This window comes from Diachasma alloeum, unplaced genomic scaffold, assembly GCF_001412515.2.
Source record: "Diachasma alloeum isolate Michigan unplaced genomic scaffold, Dall2.0 Dall_scaffold_00433, whole genome shotgun sequence".
Lineage (NCBI taxonomy): Eukaryota > Metazoa > Arthropoda > Insecta > Hymenoptera > Braconidae > Diachasma > Diachasma alloeum.
In genome coordinates this window covers 154043-178392 of record NW_021680572.1, presented here as the reverse complement: position 1 = coordinate 178392, position 24350 = coordinate 154043, and the positions used below count along the sequence as shown (strand labels likewise).

Below are 24350 nucleotides of genomic sequence, written 5' to 3'. Positions count from 1 at the left end.
AATAATAATTATTAACATTTGGAATTATTCCAATTTTCTTTACCTGAGAAAATCGCCAATTTGTAAAATCCGGAAGATATCGGAGAACATTTCGTCAAGGTCATATGTAGCATAATAATCAGATTGTTCAATATCACTGTAATTTTTTAGGATAGACTTGGACTCTCTGAAAATGATTGTCCTGGAAAAATTCGTTCTGAAAAAATATTATTTTCTGACGAGAATATCAATCCTTGGCAGGAATAATTTTTTTTCTCAGTGTAAGGTTTGACTGATCCGGTGATTCCTGATGAGAACCTGACCAAGTTCTGATCCAGCAGATCGGATCCGAAAAACTACAGGCGGATTCAGATCAAGTTCTGATCAGGTAGGAACGATCTCACCCTGAGGTTGGCTGCCTGACCCCAATTTGAGCAAATTCAGATTTTATGTCTTTGATCGGCATTTGAGCGGGGTCAATTGAAGAGAAAATGATCAGATTCTGATCCGGTCCACCTGACATTAATTTTACTAAGTTTTTCGGATAATTTAATTAACTATTATTATACTATTCAAATGAAGTTTTATCAACCATTATCAATAATTATTTTCAATCTTTAAAGAGTATCATTATACTATAATTAAAATAAATTAAATTAATCAATTTAATTAACAACCAGCCCTTCTCAAATGTACAGAAGGGAGGGATAATGATGCCGTAAATACGTATTAGAGGAGTATTAAACGTACACGCAAATGATCTTGATAAAAAAAATCACCAAATGTCTATTTATTTATTAGTGTTATTGTTATTATCATTATTATTATTCATTAATGAAATAAATAAAATTTTAATTGAACATATTTCATCTATGAGAATACACACGCACATCCGCGAGATCAGGAATAATCGTAAATTCAACGGATACCCCGATACAAATCATATAGGCAATGTATAGTTTACTCAATAGTAATAGCGCAATAGCGTAGTGGTTTAGGGCATAGGATTAGTAATCATAGGGTCCCAGGTTTGGTCCCCAGCATCGGTCAAAAAATAAGCGTTTTCAGAGGTAATAACAGTAGAGATTCATTAAGAGAGGCGACCTACGGTGAAAGAATTTAATTATCTTTTGTTTTGGATTAATTATCATTGATAATTGTTATTGATACTGACAGACAGGTCATCCGGTTTTCATACAGTTGACTTGATTAAGTTCGGATCTATTCGTCCTGATCAAATCCGGATTGGTCAGAGGCATAACATGTCCGATCAAGACCGGATCTGTCAACTTGATCAATACCTGATCAGTGTCAGGTCTAACCTGATCCGAACTTGATCAAGACCTGACCGGAATATCCACTCGGGTATAATCCGATAAACTCTCATGATTTTCCTCCACTCATGCCCTGCATAAAGATGTAAGAGTAATCCTCTACGAAGACATTCACAACATAAAACTATTTACAAACTGTGAGTAAATTAGTTATTACTTAAATACCTTCGGAGAAGAAGATGAAGAAACTTGGGTTATTAAGGGCAAAACTTTTGATGTTATCGAGAATTCCTTGATGCCATGATTGAAATAGATGATTCAAAGTTCTTCTGCGATGGGCGAAGAAGTGAGTTACCTCTGTGAAAGCATAGAAAAATTGTGGAAGTTTACAAACTGTAAACTATTGATCGGATTGAATCGTCATTTGTTATCATTACATTTCAACTTTATTTATTTATTAATTTATTTTTAGTCCCATCAATAACGTGGTCATTAGCGACTATTCACAAAAGAAAGAAAAAATGAATTATAATATAATGTAATAAAAGTTTATAAGAGATAAAAACTAGCAGCAAAAATTTAAGATGTTTATTAAATTGATCGAGTTGAAATTCTGCACAGAGTTAGTCCTCGTTATGACCTATAATCTGGCCTAATTTCAGATTTTTTGGAATTGGTTCAGCCACTTAATTACTCAATTTTCTAAAAATTGACCACCAGGTAGGTGACGGTGGACATGCTCACATACAGCCATGGTCGCACAACCTTCGTATTTTTACATTTCAGACCATGGTACGCTGTTGAAAATTTTTGCCTCAAATTTCCGGTACAGCTTTTGCAAATTTTTAACGAATTTAACCCTCCTGAACTGGCGTTCGGTGCCCACCCGAGTTCACTGGCTCCGTGAGCAACGCGCCCGTGTTATGGTTAGCGCGGTGTTGCCACATTGGAGCCCTATACGTGAATAAAAATTTACACTGCACACATTTTTCTCGAATTAAACACCATCTACGCTCTAAAAAAATAAATTTGCGTTTTTTATGAGACGCCAAACACGGCACGCGATAGAGATGTTAACGTTCCTAGTATGTCTGAGCTAAAATAAACGACGTGGCAACAGCGCGGCTAAAAACCGACTACACGAGTCCACTGGCTCCGGGCGGCGAGGCGCCACTTTTCCGTACCAGTCTCACTAAATTATTATTTTTCATGGTATTTATGGGGCTTTCAAGGGATAGGAAACTTACCAGTCCATTCTAGATGGTTTGAATTAGGCATTGTAATTTGTACAAATTTTGTCATAGATGATTTTGCATGCAATAAGACAAAATCGAGAAAAGGCGGCCCTTTGCTCATTGAGCCAGTTTAGGAGGGTTAATTACTACTAAAATTTTAAGAAATTTTGTCATTGAAAAATCAGAATTACGTGGAAAGATCGAAGAGAACTGACAATTTCAGTTCCATTTTTCCCTGAAAATGAGTAAAAATCAGAAAATTCCGGTAATTATATTGTTGAATTTTCAAGACAGTGACACTGAATGCAATTTGGGAGGAAAAAATCGTGAAATTTCAGATTTCACTGAAAATTCACTCTAATTGGCACTGAATATTTATATTCGATTGAAAAATTCAAATAAATTAAGGAATTCTCATCTTTATGCTGCTTTAAATTCTGGAATTTTACTGAATTTTCAATACAACCTGAAATTTCATGATTTTTTTTCTCTTAAACCGAATTCAGTGCCACTGTTCTAAAAATTAGTTGTCAATCGTCCATAAAATTTCATTTTTTTTCTAACAGTGTACATCATTTCCAATCAAAATTAGAGAATATGAAAATTGAAGGATTGCAGTGCTTCCATTCGGAGGCAAAAATACCCTACCGATGTAGGAACTCTTACTGTACAGGAAGATAATTTTGACATCCATAGATGTTTTTTTATCGAACGAATTGAAAAATGTCATAAACACAAACAGGTATTATTTGATTGAGCTACATTTCGTTCCACGATTACCTTTCATACGTTAAAATTTGCCAGGATTTTCTACGTAATTTATATCCAACTTTTTTCTCCGTGTACTCAATCACCAACGATAAAAATGATCTTTATATTAAAACTTGAGAATTTTTCTATCAACATGAACGAACGGGGCAGATTAAAAAACTCTAGTCGCGTCATCTTCGCTTGATGAACGGAAGTACATGATAGTTCGGTTAGTCCGCTGGACTTTCACGTAAAACATTCACGGAGAAATAACTCTAGGAAAAATTATACTCAGGAAATCTAGGTGTGGTAAAGAACTTATTTGGCGCAATTTTGTGGAAATTCAGGAAAAACTGAGAGTTGAAAGATGAATCGCCCCTTTCAATTCTGGAAATTGTATTAAATTGAAATGGAATACGACCCGAACGAGTGATATTCACAGGATTTTACGGAGGAAATACATTGAGAAGAGTAAATTTCCCAGCAAAGTTTTTTCAGCGGTAGTCCACTCCGTTGATTGTTCTGTAATTATGGATCGTGACCCCATGTAAACAGATGATATGCGCCTAAGAGATAAAAATGACGTTTTGAATTACAATCCTTCCGTGACACGGCTACACTGAGAAAAAAAATTTCTAATATCTGGAACATATTTTCTTCAGAGAAGTAAATTATTTTCAATGGCTTAAATCTCAGAATGTGTGCACTCCACGGAACTCGGATGAATTTTCATTCATCGTTATCGTTCCGCGTTACATCATCAATATTTTACATATTGCAATATTGGAAGTGCATAACGAAAAAATCATGAAAACAATAAAGACTAGAAGATTGACGATTCTTCTACGCGATTTAAGTAAGTTCATTTATGTCATTAGGCCCGATAAACCGCGATTCTAACCTCGCTTTGCTCGGTTAGATCGCGGTTTTCGGGCCCAACGACATAAAGTACAATATGTCATACGGCGATAAAAGCATTATCTGGCGAATGTGATTATAATCCTCGCCTTCGGCTCGCATTATAAAGCCATATTCGCCAGATAATACTTTTATCGCCTGATGACATAATCTACTATTGCGACAAAATCATACTCGAGTATAAGAATATTTTAAAGCATGAGGCTTTTCTCGCGTAATGTGAGTTGAGATGCCTGAGAAAATTAAGCAATTGAAGAAAATTTACTTGTCTCAAGAAAATATGTTTCAGATATTAGAAATTTTTTTTCTCACTGTAGGAAAGAGTTGAAACTTCATGGACAGTTTAGTAGTCGTTCTCATAGGAAGACAAAAGATGGAATTGCAAGTTTCACTAAAAATTCAACATTTTTGAGCAGCATAAAGATGAGCAATCTCCAACTTACTGGAATTTTCAATGGAACGATAAGGAATTAGCATCAAATGACGCTGAACTTTCAATTCAGGATCTCCAAGTATCAGATGTTTCGTTTGAGTCCCATTTGACCCTAAGTTTTCGGACATTTACAATTATTTTATTATTTAAACTTTGCAGGTCTTAATTTGAATTTCAATATTGAACCGTTAGAAAACATTTTAAAAATTTGAAAAAAATTAGAAAGTTTACTTTTGGAGGGAAATTGATGAACTAATTCAAAAATTTCAATTTTTGGAATTTACAGGCATTTTAAATAAATGCCAATGTATAAACAGTCAATTATTCAGAATTTTAACAGAAATCGATTTCATGTCTGAAAAAATTAGGTTTCCGAAAGTTTGAACAATTTCAATTATTTATTAATAAATGTTAAAATATTAATTTTATGCAAAATATAATTTAAATCAAACTGAATACTCATGATTTTTCTCAAATTTTTCTCACGCAATTTAATTGACAAATTTGATGATTGAAAATGGTTGAATCTATTTTGTAGTCTGCACCAAACCGTAAAAGATACTTGGATATCGTTAATTGAAACGTTAAGAATATATTTAGCTGATTTTCCCGATTATCTCAAATTTGACGTAATTGAACTAAAATCGACGGGTCTCAATGATTTTTTTATCAAACTGTGAAGACTTGATGAGGAAATCGTTTGCTCGATAGTTTGAAAATTCAATGACATGGTCACTCCATAAATATTTCCAAGAAGTGTACGTACCGGGAATTTGAATTCAAAATTCTTAACCGTGCGGAGGAATCAAAATTTTCAGACAATACACTAATCGGTGAAACACGAAAAAATATGATTTAGTCAAATAATTTTAAAACATTTTTGGCTTTTTTGATTCATATCAGTTGAGTCCCCGTTGCGAACCCTGGGTAACGCTAAACGCTCGTATGGAGTGATATGAAATGCGATACCACGCGTTCATGAATTTAATTTGAAATCATCGAAATTTAAAATTTAAAATTCAGTAGCGAAGTGGCAAAACGGTTTAAGTCGACTTATCTCCCAGTTGAGTTTTCAACTGCGGGAGATAAGTCGTTCAACTGGTTGAGGAATATTTCCGAATCTAAGAGAAATAGCGAAATTTTCGAAATCACATTTATTGTAGCTCTCAATCGGCTCTATAAAAAAGGTTAGAACAAAAATTTTGCTATCTTCCTTAGATTCCAAGATATTCATTGAAAACTGGTCAATAGTCAAAATTGACTTCTACCGGTTTATCACTTCGCTACCGAATTATATACCTCACGATGGGAGGAGCCGGTTAGGAAGTCTCCTATATCTACAGTAACGCCCACACTGAGAAAATTAATTTTATCAAGAGAATTTTATTTGAACCAACTATCATTTGTTGTTAATTTTCAAATAAACATGATTTCATAGTGAAAACCAGTTATCTCTTCTTGAGATATATGTGATTGGGAGAAATCGAACTTCTCTAGAATTGAAGTTCCTTTTATTTGTTGCAATAATGAGAGTATTTGATTTTTTTCTAGCCAAAAGTTTGCTAACTCCAGAAATTCGTTGGTTTCCTCAAAAATCAAAATTATTCTCATGTCTAAATACGTTGTTATCTCAATCCACAGGACCATACGTTGTTCCAAGTAAATTATAATTGAAGTGAGCATTTCGTATGTCGAATTAGGATGAATATAACTATACGGAGAAAGCTTTGAGATTGTAGTAAGATGTCATTGAGTTGCAAGAAGTTTATATTTGTGGAATAAAAAAAAATCGCATTAGTTTATAATAACAGAATCACAGATTATGGTAATTCTACACAAACTTGGATATCACTAATTTCGTGATGTGATGTACGGAAAGCTCAATTTAAACATCGGCTTCGTTCCAGGAAACAACATTCCATTCATTCCGCAATGTAATCAGCTCCTAGGTGCGAATTTTTGATCAATTCATGAAAGTAGAAAATTTCTCGACTGCAGATTATATTAGGTTAGAAAAAATAGGACTTTTCCATTTCTGTGGTGAATACATGTGACTTGAGGCCAAGGACTGTTTTATTTGATTCAAGTAAATGTGTCTCAAGAAGAAATAATTGATATTCACCGTAAGATCGTATTTATTAGAAATTGGTTCTAGTATATAATACTTATTCCAAGAAAGAAACATCTCGATAAAAATATTTTTTTCTATCAATGCATAATAATATGTGAATAAGTGTGTCTCGAATCAGTTAAAATTCAATTTTAGCTACCCAGTTCGTCTTAATAAGTTTAAGTCATAGAAATTTAGATTTACCCAATTATTTTCATGAAATCCACATCATACATCACGATCACTTCTTAACACGTGATTTCCACATTTGGAAACCTGTTTAAATTTTTTTTTCCGCGTTGCAGTTGAATTCAACGCTGCTATCTAGCTTTACCCTCATTAGACGAAAGGTAACTGCAGAAAAATCAGGATGTTAGTCAAAGTATTCCGCTAATTCTTGTGTGGTCAACTTTGAAGTGTAGATCTATGTACCTCAACCACATGGTTAAGTCTTTGGTACCGCAAAGCAGACATGAGCGGAGTAGATCGGTAAAGGTTACCGCTTTCGGAGCCACCAGTAACCTCTTGAATACATATACGAACATCGAAGCTTGGTATTTCAAACTTTGTAGTTTCTCCTCCCTTTTCATGACTAATTACGTTAAAATCGTCAAAGACACGAATGAACGTGTAAATTCGATTCATTTAGCATTGGCTCAGGCTTGTCGTAGTGCAGGGATATAAGCGCCAATGTCAATGTCAATGTGTAACATTCAATTTCATTCCATTAGGGGCATTAATAGTGAATTTGTGTCGGAAACGTCTAGTGATGCCGCGAGACGAGACGAAACGAGAAATCGCATTTTCTTGTCTCGTCTCGTCTCATCGATTGTAGAGGGTTCTCTCGTTTCGTCTCAATATACGAGAGATATTTCTTCTCTCGTCTCGGCTCATCTCGACTCGTCTTCCCAGATAGGAATTGATGATGGAAATAAGGCTCATCAAGCCCTGAACCAAGCCTCAAAAATTCTTAATCAGGGAGACGAAGCTTGAATCCGTCCTCATTCCGCCCCAAAATGAGGAACTGAATTAAGGCTTTATTTCTCAGGCTCAACCAAGGCCTGATCCAAGCCTGGGGTTATGAAATTTTAAATGCTCCATCGCGCCCTAATTATATTATTATTTATAGGCATTTCTTTGAATGATTTCTGATTGCTTTATCAAATTTTCTATCGATTTGAAGAACTCCATAAAAAATAATGGGGTAGGACCGTTAGTAACGGACGATAACCCGATAAGCGCTAATCGTGATGATTGATTAACAATGGATTACAACAAGTGGAAAATTACCGATGTATAGCATATAGTATAGCTTTTTTTGGTAATAAATTAGCAATACTTCTGAATGGTCATGTTGTATTTTTTTTCTTCCGTATATGTTTTGTATTTCACTTTATTTCATTAAATTTAATAAGTTTCTTTTCAATCAATTGTGTCAAATTTTCTTTTCAGTTGACTTTTATAATTATTATTATTCTTATTATTATTTTCTTTTATAGACCTTTTTATTTATTTTATTTTTTTGTCACTGCTGCTACGTTCAGCCCGTGTCGAAAAGTGCCTTTTCGTTTACTAGTAAACGAAAAGTCGAATCTTGTAAACGAAAAATGGCACAGTTCGGCACTCGCTGAACGTAACATCACTAATAAAAAATATAGTTCGGATACACGTGCGACGGGGTGTTTTAACTCGTGTGATTGGCAGCCCTCGGCTTCGCCTCGGGCCGCCAACTTCACACTCGTTGCCACCCCATCGCACTTGTATCGAAATATACTATTTTATTATTCTTTCATCACTCTCATTGTTCCTTTATAGCATTCATTTTATAAGCTACATTTCACATTTTCATTTCGCTTTTATATTTTCATTGAATCGTTTTCTAGCTATTACAATTGGCTTCGTTCTAATTCTTTCTAATTCTTGTATAAATCAAATGAAAGAATGATACTATTTATATCATGGCAAAATTTCAACAAAATATCATTGAAAAAAATGTATTTATTCATAATTGATTGAGTTTGAAACTTTTTTTTTCTAGTTATCGTAGAAAAACCGATTTTTGACAAAATTCGAAAATTTTAAAAATGCATTAATGAATTGAATTTCAATTAACGGCAGTAGATGGGGCTCAGCAAGACCTACATTTGAGAAAAAAAAAGATTGAATTCCATTGTTGAACTGGCGAATAATTGAAGAAAAATTTTGTTACATACGTACATACACACGAACACACGTACGGACGCCGTTTAAAAATTGCATTTTCGGACTTTTTGGATCATAATGGGGTGATATAACACGAAAAATCGAAAACTTAAATTTGGTCGATTACAATGCTTCCATTCGGAAGCAAAATAGTATATTTCGTAACGAGTGCAAAAAAGTGTTTTTTGGCGAGTGAGAGGATTATATCACTCGCCTTCAGCTCGTGATATAATCCCACGAGCTAAAGAACATTTTTTCACGAGTTACGAACAATATATTTCATCACAATGTGGCGGAAATTGGACTTTTAGGCACGCGGAGCGTGCCGAAAAGTTCATTTTTCGTCACAGCGTGATGAAAATATATTATCCATAGTCCGACGCGTTTCCACTAGGCCATTTGAAACTTCTTAAAACGAGATATTTTTCTCGAGTATAAGAATACAACGTGGTGTTCTTTTGCTTATCCATGAGTAAAAATAGTACGAATTGAATAAAATAGATTCGATGTATTAATGAGTTCAAAATTCATTAGTCAATTAATTACAGATGAGGATAATTATCATTATGGAACCTCGTACTCAAAGGCCTGGCGCAAGCCTCTTTTAGGGTTAGCTTGGATGATATGACGGATATTTATGACTATCTTTGTGGAAGGGATAACAACGTTTTCATCATCATTCATTGATGGTCATTATTCCAAAAATTACGGAAATGAATTAAGAGTAGACTTTATTTTTGAAGACTAGTTAAGCCCCGGATGAGCATTGACGTACTCGGTTTTAATGCTCAAGGCCTAGAGGAGGTCTAAAGTGAGCCTCGTACATGACCTTGCGAATCACTCTCTTTTCAGCCTAATATCGACAATGAGATCAGGGCTCTGAGGCCTGAGCCATTGAGCCTCGTCAACCCGGCGTTCATACAAGCTTGTCCCATAATCAGTCTAGGTAATTCTTGCTTGGGTTATTTCGTCTTGTACCACATAGAAAAAATAACGTTCAGGAAAAATAAAGGTCATAAAACAGCCCAGCAAACAGTATATCGACAATTTATCGACAAATTGCCGATGTCCTGTTAAATTTTAGATGACACTGGCAAAAATTGTTTTCTGGGAGGGGATAGAAAATATAGAGGTCTCGTCTCTCGTCTCGTAATGCCTCTGGTTTCATTTCTCTTGTATTTCGCGGCATCATTAAAAATATCGTAAACGTATAACAAAGCTTCCCGAGTGGAAATTGCTTCAGGCCCACCTGAAGTACGATCAGAACTTGATCAGGTTTTTGTAAGGTTCGACTGATCCGGTGATTCTAGATGAGAACCTGACCAAGTTTTGATCCAGCAGATCGGATCCGAAAAACTACAGGCGGGTTCAGATCAAGTTCTGATCAGGTAGACATGATCAGATGATGCCTGATGAGAACCTGACCAGGTTTTGATCCAGTAGATCGGATCCGAAAAACTGCAGGATGATTCAGATCAAGTTCTGATCAGATAGGCACGATCTCACCTGGAGGTCGGCTGCCTGACCCCAAATTGATCAAATTCGGATTTGATGTCCTTGATCGGCATTTGAAAGAGGTCAATTGAAGAGAAAATGATCAGATTCAGATTCGCTCCACCTGACATTAATTTTAATAAGTTTTTCGGATAATTTAATTAACTATTATTATACTATTCAAATTAATTTTTATCAACCATTATCAATAATTATTTTCAATCTTTAAAAAGGATCATTATACTATCATTAAAATAAATTGAATTAAATTAATTTAATTTAATTAATCAATTTAATTAACAGCCAGCTCTTCTCAAATTTACAGAAGAGAGGGATGATGATGCCGTAAATACGTATTAGAGGAGCATCAAACTTACACGCAAATGATCTTGAGAAAAAAATCACCAAATATCTATTTATTTATTAGTGTTATTGTTATTATCATTATTATTATTCATTAATGAAATAAAGAAAAATTTAATTGAACATATTTTATCTCTGAGAATACACACGCACATCCGCGAGATCAGGGATAATCGTAAATTCAACGAATATCCCGCTACAAATCATATAGGCAATGTACAGTTTACTCAATAGTAATAGCACGATAGCGTAGTGGTTAGGGCATAGGATTAGCAATCACAGGGACCCCGATTCGATCCCCAGCATCGGTAAAAAAACAATAAGCTTTTTCACAGGTAATAACAGTAGGGATTCATTAAGAGAGGCGGCCTACGATGAAAGAATTGAATTATCTTTTGTTTTGGATTAATTATCATTGATAATTATTATTGATACTGACAGACAGGTCATCCGGTTTTCATACAGTTGACTTGATCAAGTTCGGATCCATTCGTCCTGATCAAATCTGGATTGGTCAGAGGCGTAACATGTCTGATCAAGACCGGATCCGTCAACTTGATCAATACCTGATCAGTGGTCAGGTCTAACCTGATTCAAACTGGATCAAGACCTGACTTGAATTTCCACTCGGGTTGTTTTCGGGAAGATTTTAATCCGAAAATGAGTACAAAATATGACAAAACATAGATGTTCTTTTGCATAAAGGTCAAATTTTACGTTGCACTCTTCAAAATTCGCACGGTCACATTGTATTTGAGCATCTTCATCTATATCATAGAAGCAACTTTCATTATACACTGTTCTCTGTGAACTAATTACTTACTCACTCTCCATGAAAGGAAATAACTACCATAATAAATCCCCAACCCCTGAGATAGAGTTAAGACGCTCCCTCGCGCGAAGAAATATGATGACCCGATCAGCTTATTTATTGGTGAAAGTCCGGTGAATAGAGTGCTTCTCGATACAGAGTTGTGCTTCACAGGTTTGCATTTTACCCGCCTCTGGCCTTCCATATGGAGCACATACAGTTCTCCACTCGAGATGTACATAGGTATTCCATTGCACAAGGGACCATGTATAGTTACAGTATGGAGGAATTGAAGGATTCTAAATTTACCGGTGGGCACTAGGTAGACCATTCTCCATTCTCCTCACCGGTTTTCTTCCTTTTCATCCCAATTTTATCTTTCACAAGTCGACTCGGACTACTCTATGAATTCACTCGCCGTGAGGCTCTTTTCAACGGTGGAAAGACGTGTGTTGGAGGCCATTCGAAAAATTGCCATCTTTTGAGGTTAAATATGAATGACGGTGTGGGTTCGAATAGTTCTCCATATTTACTAGACGAAGAGAATATAAAATTAAAAATTACTATGTGAACTTGAGTTAGGGGTAAGAGTCCCTAAAAATTAGGTAGGAGAAGTGGTGCCTGTACTGCTCACCTAAGGAATAACGATAATTTTCACATCCCAAAACATGATTTGGAATAAAAATTATAGTCGCATAGCATTCTTTGGCTATTCAGCTAGATATTTAGAAGTCTTGGACCAAAAAATGAAGATTCGAGCTGAGTGAGCGGTACTGGGCGCAAGCAGCTAATACCGCTTAGGCTGATTCATATATCACTCAGTACCGATCTTTTAGTCAACAGTTGTCAAAGGAAAAAAATCTGCGATGTTGGATGATTCAATGTCATGAATGGAATTCAAATTTTATTTGATGAATTGAAATGCATAAAAACCAATTAATATAGTGAAAAAGTGAGAATGGTACTTCAATCATTATTCCATGTTTTTTTTAAGGGAATAATAATAAAATATTGCGACTCTATTTCATTAGGACATTTTATTTTCTTTTAGAATAGCCTGAGTGGAAATTGCTTCAGGTCCGCCTGAAGTATGATCAGAACTTGATCCAGTTTTCGTAAGATTTGACTGATCAGGTGATTTCTCATGAGAACTTGACCAAGTTTTGATCTAGTGAATCGGATTCCAAAAACTACCGGCGGGTTCAGATCAAGTTCTGGTCAGGTAGGCGTGATCAGGTGACGCCTGATGAGACCCTGACCAAGTTTTGATCCAGTCGATCGGATCCCGAAAACTAACGGCGAGTTCCGATCAAGTTCTGGTCAAGTAGGCATGAGCAGGTGACGCCTGATGAGAACCTAAGTTTTGATCCAGTCCAGCGGATTCCAAAAACTAACGGCGAGTTCAGATCAAATTCTGGTCAGGTAGGCATGATCAGGTGATGCCTGATGAGGGCCTGACCAAGTTTTGATTCACTCGATCGGATCCGAAAAACTTCAGACGGGTTCAGATGTAGTTCTGATCAGGTAGACATGATCTAAGTCTGAGGTCAGGTTGCCTAAACCCAATTTGATCCGATTCGCATCTGATGCAATTGATTTTCATTTAATGATACGGGGTTAATGGAAGAAAAAATGATAAGGTTCGGATCCGGTCTACTTGATCTTATTTTGAACAGACCTTTTCCGAGGATCAAATTTTTAATTAATTGAAATTTTTAATGAATTTTTATTTAATTGTGCGGATTGTCACTTTTACGATTACGCTTCATTTCGTCTCCTCACAATTTTTCTATCTTTATTCGTGAATATTTCTTCGGTGATGACTTATTGAACAGTATGTGAGTGTAGAACTTGCCACTCACCGATCAGAGATGGACGCCATATTGCCCCGAGGTATGACGTGACTTCAGGGACGAAAAATACTGGGCCTCTCGAACAGACCTGATTGGCGCTGATGAAAAAAAAAGTGGGGACGTGCAACTGCACAGTTGTATGTCGCGTTTCGTACCGATCATTTACATGGCCTCATAATGAAATGATATTTTTCACGTAGAAATAATGAAAAAAAAAAAAAACGACGATAATACGAGACGAGACGAGAGTGCACATGACTCTCGCCCCTCGAGACAAGATGAGAGAGGGATTTCGGCTCTCATGGCGATACGAGACGAGAGAGTCGAAATTCTCGTCTTGTCTCGTATCGCGGCAACCCTAATTTAATTGCATACGTGAGCTGTCCGCCACATTGTCCGAATTTGAGAACACATTCTCTAATTATTAATTAAAAGATGAAAAAGAGCAGATTTCTGTATCAAATGATGTGAAAAAGAATTACAAGGTGATTGATTATAATCTTATGTGGTGACAATACTATTATCGTATGTAATACCACAAGAGCTTCAAAATTATGAGGTATTTTTCGAAAGGTTCGGTACAAACAAACGATGGAACGGTAGACTGGTGCTTCGCGCTCGTGATTTTTTAACCTGAAAAACTTGACAAGTTGCAAAAGATACTGGGATATCCTTAAACTGCAAGTATTTAGCTCTAATCTCAGAAACAGAAAGTGCAATCAACTACAATTACGTTAAAGTGAACTGTTGAGTGTTGACTGTTAATGTTAGTGCAAAATTCAAGATTCAAATTGAGAGACTTACTAAAATCATCCATAAACTGGTTCATTTAATTGATGGTTCCGAATAATTCATGGCTCATCCGTGAAATGAAAGTGACTGTAACGTTTTAGACCAGAACACTCATCTGCTTAAATAGAATCAAAAATCGAGAAAATTAACAAGTTAGGCATGCTCCGGAAGCACATAGATCTAAGTTGGGGCATCCTGTACACCCGCCGTCCAACGATTAATAGACAAAGTTTCATAGTGATGCACGCGCTTCATGTGACCATACTACTCGAGGGCCTCTCCCATTGAGGCGTGGTCAAGGCTTCATTTTACATCACAAGTGTGCTGAACCCGGGTTTCTCATAGCCAACCAATTTTGCTTGTCGAAAAATCGGGGAATCCCCCAGCCAAATAGGTGTCGAGCGTTGAATAGGAGATATTTACAACTTTGTCTTCTTGGAGAAAGTCCAAGTTCCCAATGATTTTCCATGTTTTCTTCGGTAAACAAGATTTCCTTGCACGATGGCACACAGAACCGATCTATATACAAGATCCACAGAGAGCCATCTTCACTCCGCTCCACCAGCTAGCCAAGTAGAACGTGGGGAGAATTTGAATTTCAAAGCAAAGGGGGGAAGCACAAGGCAGCGATTGATCCTCAAAGGCGGTCAACTACGAGAGAAGATCCTGAAATTGTGTTACTAACATGACAATTATGAATCCGCCGACTCATCCACTTCAATGAACCTATTTTTAGGGTCAGATAACGTGATTTACTGCGGATCAATTGAAATTTGGAGATATTGTTAGAGTGATTAGGTTACTGCTAGCAGACAGAATGTCGTGTATATTAATACTCATCGTTAATTCTATCCGAGGATGGCTTTAACGAATTTCGTCGATTCAGGAATCCTCTGTAAGGACTGGAATATTTCAAGTGAATTTCAGTCGATTGTCGACACTCTTTACATGATAATTTCGTCGCCGTATAGCCAAAAAGGCGTAGGTGCCATCATTTCGAGTATTTTTGTCTTGAATACCAAAGCCAAAGTAACCAGACTAATAGTTAGATATTGCCCAGAAGATAGGCGATTTCAACTTTTTTTCAGTATTCTATAAAAAATATAATAGAAATTGTATTACAAGTTTCCAGTCTGGATAATAAAATTAATGTATAACAATACGATGATTTTCTTATTTTGACATGGATACGTCTATGGTTTCAATATAGAGGTCATTTTGGGAAACAGTCCTTATGTGCAGCGCCATCTTTCGGAAGTCTAGAAAATTCTAGACAGAGAAAGAAGGAAAGACCATGAACGTATCCACGTACAATCACAGCTGTATCAACGATATACAGCCGCCTGCAATTTTTTTTATTGATGAACATTTTGAACGTTAAAAAACAAATTCTCGCGAGGTACAGTATTGGACCTCAGTGGCGATGTTAGTTAGACAACAGTCACGCAGTATTGACGGAACAATGTGGAAAAATAGCTATCAGAACAAATAAACATGGTATCTGTTCGATTATTATTATCCAAAACGATCGTTCTTTATTTTTAAACATGCAGAAGGATGAATTCGTTTGAATAACCGTTAAATATTTCCGACTATCTATTGGTAATCCACCGTCTATCTTCTGGTCAGTCGTCTATCTATTGAGTGTTTGGGCTGTATCCCACTTTTTCGTCATTTCATCATTTATTCCTTTATTGTTTCTATTTCAAATCATTATTTCCCCATAATTCATATATTTTTTCAAATATCACGTATGGAAAAATGCTATAGGATTTCCTATAGGATATCCTATAGGATCCCCTATAGAATTTGCTATCAGATTTATGATCCTAATCCTGACCCTTGTGAATCAAAGCCAATCAGTCACAAGGGTCAGGATTAGGGTCAAAGGGTTTTGTGTGTTACTTTGTATAGAAAACCCTATAGTGAATTCTATAAGAAATCCTATAGAAAATCCTATAGGAAATCCCACCAAAAAAATCCTACAGGAAATATTCGAATTCTCCATAGGATTTCCTATAGGAAATCCTACAAGAAATTCTCCATAGGATTTCCTATAGGAAATCCGACAAGAAATTCTATAGGATTTTTTCATACGTGATAAAACCTATCGTTGGCGTATGTAATCAATTTTAAATCTCTTGACGGACCTCAACTTGTCTTTAACCGTCTATCTTTTGGTCTGGTTACTCTATTTGACCGATTTGGCGATTTTCTAATTTTGATTGAAAATGGTCTAGAATGTTATGGAACGTGAAAAAATGATGTTTTTAGAGTTATGTCTATGTGTAGGTATGTGATAACTTGGGTTTTTAGTGACGAATTTGTAGACAATTCAATATAAACACGGTGAAACTTGTAAATAAAAATCTGAAATTTTGCCTCATTGTAGCTACGATTGAACCCAACTTTGGCGCGCTGTTTCAGCACAATTGGTTTAAAAATTCGTGAGATATATAACAACTTGCACAAAAATCGCGATATGCACATTTAGTGAAAATTGACCGAAATCTTTTCGCAGATTGCCCTTGTCCTCACCATGTATCAACCTAAAACCAACATAGATGATGAGTTCACAAGCATCCTGACAACCCAAATATTTCTGTTCCAGGTGTCCTCAGTTATGGCGCTCAATACAGTAGTAGTGGAAAAAATTCGGAGTCTTCCCATCAAAATACCGCTGACGACCCCAATTCCAGAACAGGACCCTACTTCGACATGGCAGCATCGAAAAACGTCACAGCATTGCTGGGAAAAACAACGTACCTCAATTGTCGAGTGAAAAACCTGGGCAACAAGACCTCGGTACGTTTATTTCCATAAATACATTTTGTTTATAGAAATAATTTCACATCGCGAATATTTTGATACAAACATCCAGAAACAGTTATCGATCATCAACAATTGTAATACTTGCATATTTGAATACACAAAATGTATTCGTATTCTCGCTTCTCAGTACTACAGCGCACTCCTGCAAAATATTGAGTGTCAATATTTTACGGGCATAATGGAGCACCGCCTGTCGACGACAAACCGTGGGATGGTGAATCGAAAATACACTCACGGCCACCGGTCGTCCGGCTCTCGACAATGCCAATGACCAAAGTACGACACCATACCCCCGCAAGCACTATATATAATAATCTTCCACTGGCTGTGGGGACTTCTAGCTTCCACCACTACTATTAAACCAGTCGGGGTTCCTCTTTTTTTCCAGGATTTTTTTTTCACAAATCGTTCACTCCCGACGCGTACCGAGATAAATTAACCCCCAGCTTGGTTATCGACAATGGAAAAAATTGAAAAAAATGCAGGGAAAAGAAAAAATATTTTTCATGAGTCTTCGATTCTATGGGTTGTATTAAGGGCGAAATATGAATTATTTTCCAGCTTCGCAGGGACAAGGGGATTTGTGAAGTATTCAGAAAAAAATGAATATATATGCCGTACGTTCGGAAAACGGAGATATTTTCTAAAGGGCGGAGGATAATCTATCAGCGCGGAAAGGTGGAGGTTAGAGCGGAAAACAATTATGTGAGGAGTGGGGTTATTAATCATTGGGGGCTGGTCATAGACAAGGGTGCTGGTCCATTACTAGTTAACGAATGAAAATAACATAAGTTCGGCTCAATGGATATTGGGTTAATTGATTATGTATTGGGTATACACAAAGCACCGTCTGTTGAACCATGATAACATTGCTCACAGTCTCGGATCCAATATCTAAATGATGCGGTTGCTCGTTTTTTGCCCTATAGTTCATGAATTTGTGTTGTATTACTCAACTACATTTGAATTCTGGGAATTTTCCTGGAAAATTTGATACACTCGTTTCTTTGCTAGGAAGTTTGAGGGCAATATCTGATGAATTTTGAAGGTCCAGGGGTATTCGCAGGATTATTTTTCCCATTCGGATTTTGACCAATCAGAGCGCAGTATTCGAGGCTACCCGACAGTTCTATTTAGGATCTTTCCTCCTAGCTTTTGAATAATTCGCAGTAGCTCTTCATTTTTTTACCCGAATATTTCGCGGTAGCTCTTCATTTTTTCGACTCATTACAGATATACTGAACGAATAATACTGAACGAATAAACCGGATCCTGACAATTCGGATCCGGCATGGATACAAACAAGCGTTACGAGCTGATCCAAAACTGATCAAACCCAATGGTTACTGATCAGGCCCTTATTCCAGGTTGATTTGAATTTTTACTCGAGACGTTTCGCCAAAATGGGGAGAATATCTGTCAAATTAGTTGCAAATAATTGACAGGCTATGGGGAAATTATGAATGATAATTTCCCTGGGGCCGAAGAAATTATCACTGTGAAAGGTGTCACATGACCCTGAATCCTACATCTGATTGGGCAAAATCATAATTACGGACATTATCAAAATAAAACTCATCTGTAGATATCACATGACGCCGAATACTGCACTCTAATTGGTCAACAATAGAATGAAGGAAACTATCAATGGAATGATTGGAATTGTAATATCATAAAATATCAACGAAATAATTTTAATTTGAGAGCTCCAATATAAATTCAATAGAATTTTTCAAAGTGCTAGACTTTTCCATAATTTTTTTCTTCCGCCTGCAACTGTGCCTTTTGGTAATCGTCAAATGAAATTGGCGGGAGATAGGGATGTGTATGTGAAACATTGAATGATCAAACATGTCGGAAATAAAGGACACAAAAGTAGAAAGATGTGAGAAAAAACCGTTGAGAATGTGAAAATTTCTCATATCTGAAAGATATGCTGATAAAAATGGTTACGCAACTTTCTCTCAGGGCTTCTTTTCATACTCTCTATCCATTATTTTCTGCCCATTCCATTTCTTCACTTCCAAGTTTCTTTCTCCACGTATTACACGAGATAGAATATAGAAAGATGGTGTGAAAGGGGCGGATCTACGAAAGACCGTACGGTCGACGCTATTTACCTTATATTTCTACCCTCCACGAATTTATGATACAAGGGGGAGTCAGAACTGTATATGCTCGCTAAAAGCAGAGAACCCTTCCTCTGAGAACACTCTTTTCAGCCGAGAAAACTGCCAGGGAATTACCTGAAGGTGTAACCTCTTTAGTTACACTTTTTCGCCACCGTCAAATTTTCTTGCAAGGGGGTTGAGAGGTCAATGGTGTGAAAGACTGTGGGGAAAAGGACATGTAGTTATTTACGTTTGGTACTTAGAGGGTCGAATGAATAGAATCCGTACAAAAATTTTAATAGAAAAAACTAGTCAATTCGTTAGGAAATTCCATTGGATTTCTATTAAAATTTCTATTAGTTTTTGGCCGATTCTATTGAAATGTTCAATAAAAAAAAATAATAGAACTCTATTTTTCTGGATAACTTATTCTCTTCAAATATTTTCTACAGAATTTCCTCGGCTCAAATTTTCCAAGTTTTTTTCATTTCATTTTTTTTCTTCTCATCAAGAAAGTCAAACAAAAAAATTAGAAAATTTGAACCGAGGAAATTCTATAGAAAACATCTCAGTATAATAAATTGTATAAAAAAATTGAATTCTTTCAACTTTTTCAATAGAATATTTTCCATTGAACGTTTCAATAGTATCGGCCAAAAACTAATAGGAAGTTCAATAGAAATTAAATAGAATTGTGTAGCGAATTCGCTAGGTCTTTCTATTAAACTTTTTCCTGTGTGAAATGGACAGTGTTGGAGATTTCTATTTGGCATCAAGTCAAAATAATACTTAAACCCAGGTGGGAATTGACGATCGGGCCAAGCTTGGTCCTAGCTCTGGCCAAGACTTGCAATGCTAGGCGGGAGCTTGGAATCCAAGCTTGGACCAATCACGGTTAGAAACCGAAATGTAACGCTAATCCAAGCTTCGTGCACGATCTCCACCCAAGCTTGGTAATTGAGGTTGCTCCAAGCTACACACCGAGCTTTGCCCATTGTTGGACGAACACCTCATCCGAGCTTGTCAATCTAGGTTGGTCCAAGGCTCTGGCCGAGCTTCGTCCTGGATTGTGACATCTTAGGATTTAAAAAAATCTAGCCATGTAACCTTGATTGGTCCAGCGTTGGCTCAACTTTGGTGGAATAAATCAATAAATAAATAAACAATATAGAATAAGAATAAATAATGTATTCTTCGAGAATACATTCTATAGATAAATGGTAATGATATTTGAACAAGTAGTGCCATAAAAATTATCCTGAAGATAAAACTAGTCAAGTGGAATAATATTTTTAGGAAATATGTTTTTTTTTCTATCTAATCCTCCCCTCTCTTTCGTTTGGCACCACCTCCTTCACAATCACTCCAGCCTCCCAACCACGCACTCACTATGGATCCAGTGATGAATTTTACTGTTCCACCGGCAAATTTTTGCTCAAGGAACGCTGCAACAGATTAAATAGAATCACATCTCTTACCGGAAATTCATCAATTCATTCAGACAAATATACCTCACGTCCAACATACCTTCCAAGCACTTGAATGTCATCGTGGCACTGAAATTTTTCTTTCCTACGCCTTTCTTCGTACGACCAAATCCACTGTAATGTCCCTGAACCTCCTTCTTGATTAATGTTGGCATAATGATTTTAATGTTCTTCTCATAATCATTAGAACCTTGTGTCTTGAGTTTCATTATGTTTTTCTGAAAACAGAAATAATAAAGGACAATATATTCAAGGATACATTGAGAAAAGCAAATTGCAAGTTATCAACATAATTTACTAGTGACTTGGGGAAATGTTGAAAGTAGTTTTTCCCAATTATCTTGATAATGAAACATGTGAGGGAAAAATGTCAAGAGACAATTTTTGTTGGAGATAGAAGTAGCTACAGAGGATATACCTTGGCCTTTTCTTCTCAAATTGATTTTTCCTGAGATAATTGCATAATTATCTCTTTAACGAAACATCTTAATGATCAACAAATTATATTTTGGTAATCAATTAGAAAATTCTCTAGGTAAAGAGTGATTTTGAGATAAAATTTGAAGACACATCATTGGTTTGAAATTCGATCAGCTGTGAAAAAGTCATTTTGACATTTCCACCTAAAATAACTAGTTCTCCAGATAATTGTATTATTAACCAAAACTCTTGTAATATGTAAACCAATCTTATTCTGTCCATTTATTGATTGCCTCAATAATGAGTGATTCTAGAGGTAAATGTCCAGAGATATGTTGTGGGAAAAAAATCACCTATAAAAAAGTCTCTTGACATTCTCTCCTAGAAGCACTCGTTGCTAAGATGGATAATTCAAAGAACAATGTCTGAATTGACTTTTTAAGGATCACTGCTTCATTATTGGCATGAGTTATTCAAGGAATTTACCAGAGCTCCTTGGTTCTGCAGTGCAGCATCGGGATTGGCTGGGTTCGCCTCATCCTTGGGATCCAACATTTTCTCGAATTTTTCAAAATCCTCCAAAGTCGCTATGGGGAATGCTACTCCTGGGATATCTGATGGAGAACTTGGCTCATCGCCTGTGGTAACTTGAGTAGGGAACGAGACCTTCAAGTCTTCCATTTTCCTACCCAAGTCGTGCTGTTGCGTCCTCCTAGAGTTCTCAATATCGTTCTGCACCTTTGAAGCCCATAATTCCATACTTGTATCCAGATAGCGACAAAAGCTAGAAAAAATTGATAAACGTCGTAGGTGCTCGTTTCATTAATTTTTTTCGTTTCTATTATTCTTGTGCATACTTTTGTTAGAATCTCCTTGCACCAGCTGGCGTAGAGTTTCGAGACGTTTTTTAAGTTCGATTCTTCTCTCTCCTTTGGTCTGGGTCACATTTGTTGCTGCATTGTCAATTTACTTCTGAATCAAGTAATTTCAGGGAAGAATGCCGGAAGATGAGAAAATGTAAAAAAAAAATTATCATAGCTGAAAAAATTCTCAACAAACAATGTCTCTATTGGAATTGGATAGAAAAATAAATGATAAATTCAAGGTAAAACGGTCCAAGTCAATTTCATCCTGGCGTCAGTCTTCGATGAATATCTCGGAATCTAAGGGAGATAGCGCAACTCTCATGAAGACCTTTTTTGTAGAGTGGAATAAGGGCTACAAAAAAGTCCTCATAAAAACGTCTCTATCTCCCATAGATTTGGAGATATCCATAGAAAACTGACCCTAGGATGAAATTGACTTTAACCGTTGTACCAATTCACTACTGAATTCAGTGGATTGTTTTTTTTTGTCTTGATCTTTTCATTAATTACACACGAGGAAGTCGTTGGTTTTTATGAAGGGAAAAACTACACAAACTTTTTCCTGCACCCGAGAAAAAATAATTATTGATGAATAATTTTCATACATTTTGATATCAGAGTTATAGCAATTCATTATATTATCATCCATCAGATACATTCATGAAATTCGAAATCTCTAGTGAAGCCATTGATTCAGAGAATCAAAATCATCATTTTTACGTTTGGTGAGATATTGAGTTATTCGTGGAGCAACGAGATTGCATAATCTCGATCCTCAATTCTGATCAATATGCACTTTTGTTTGACATTTTGCAATGATAAAAATTTTAATGAATCAGACAAATGTTCAATAGCAAAAATTCCAACATCCTTTGAAGGACACGGCGTGATGAAGGCATTCGTTGACCTCTCAACTCTGAAACCCTCCACAAAAATGTCATCAGTGTTTCTCACAATCATTGAACACTTTTGTTTGATAAACAATTTTTCAATTATAAAAATGTCGTTATCGGAAAGCTGTACGATGTTATCAGGGCGTTTAGAACACAAAATCTTGTCTTTATATGTGACAGAATTGAATGACACGAATTTTTCCCCATTAAAATCTGTAGTTTCTATGACTTTACTTGCAGTGAGATCACTAATCGGCTCACGTTTCCTTATTTTCACATCTTCCGAAGAATCTAAGGCATAGAGGCGATTGATGATCTGTGAGAGAGGTCTAATTTTAGAGCTAACAAGATTCTTCAATCTCCCTATGAAATTCTCTCCCCAAAAAGCAGAATAATGACTTAGGCTTGTCTGAAAATATTTTGCATCATTTCCTAGATGACCAAGGTGATGGATAACCATTGTCTGCGACTCTAAACTTTGGCATTAGTTTTTAAACTTAGTATGTTGGCATTAATTTTACGAAATTGTCTAAAAATTGAGCGGCCATCTCAGTATGTTTAATCACCCACTCATTGTTGCAAAGAATACGAGCAGCGACGTGTAACAAAAGAAAATGTCGGTATTTATCTGTATCGAGAACATTCTTGAGGACAATACCCCCAACATACGTGAGTAAAAATGAGTATTGCGTGGCTTTCCAGTGTAGAAAATCATCCACATCGAATTTTTTACGTTGAAATTCCTTAGTAACAAATGGTATCAGTGACTCCATTGCTGTCTTGAATATTTGAAGTTTTTCTTTTGGCAATTTGTACTCATTTTTTTCTCTAGTGACCCACTTATCACCGAGGTTTTTCATGACATTTAAATACAACAGATGCATGATTTCCAGAGGTACATCTTTTATTGAATGAAACCCAGGAATTCGAATTAATGGAGACACTAAAGTTTGCTTTGTTGCTGGATCTCTCAGGTGATGTTGAATTTGAGTTTGATTACAAAACGATTTCTTTGTTCGTAACGAGCAGTTCAAATTAGGATAAACTCTTCTCCTATTAACGGTCTTCCCCTTAGTGGTGCATTTTTCGCAGCCCCAGTATGCAGTTGGACCTTTGATAGGGGAGGATGGGGCAAAACGGCCCCCCTTCAATCGTCAGGATTTTCCGATTCAATAATCCGATTGGGATGAGTTAGAGCTCGTTTTGAAGAATGAAAAATTATCTTCAAAATGAAGTTGAAACTGGGAATTTTCAAAATGTCATTCACAAGTTATTGACAATTGAAGGGGGGCCGTTTTGCCCAACCCTCCCCTACATTTGAGAGAAGCTCTTGCTAGGCTGTCTGCAATTATTGATTTTAATTCAAATCGGTATTTTTGTCCTCTAATAGTTACACCTTCATTAATTAGTGTTGTTGTCTCCTGCACAAAGTCCTCTAAAAATTCACCATAATTCTTAGGCTTTGAATTTCCATAGAATGCAGCCACAACAAAAGGCTTCACTATGTATTTTGGAGCGAAAATCCTC

At 36.2% G+C, this 24350-nt stretch overlaps 1 protein-coding gene across 1 annotated transcript; it reads right to left on the bottom strand.

Annotated features, from left to right (window-relative positions):
• Positions 1 to 20474: 20474 nt before the first annotated feature.
• Positions 20475 to 21999, bottom strand: LOC107042272. Its single transcript, XM_015263273.1, has 4 exons — positions 21922 to 21999; positions 21551 to 21848; positions 20685 to 20862; positions 20475 to 20602 (listed from the first exon to the last, which is right to left on the bottom strand). The coding sequence occupies exons 2-4, from the start codon at positions 21821 to 21823 to the stop codon at positions 20475 to 20477; spliced, it is 579 nt and encodes a 192-aa protein (XP_015118759.1). The 5' UTR covers positions 21824 to 21848; positions 21922 to 21999.
• Between the last annotated feature and the right edge of the window lie 2351 nt (positions 22000 to 24350).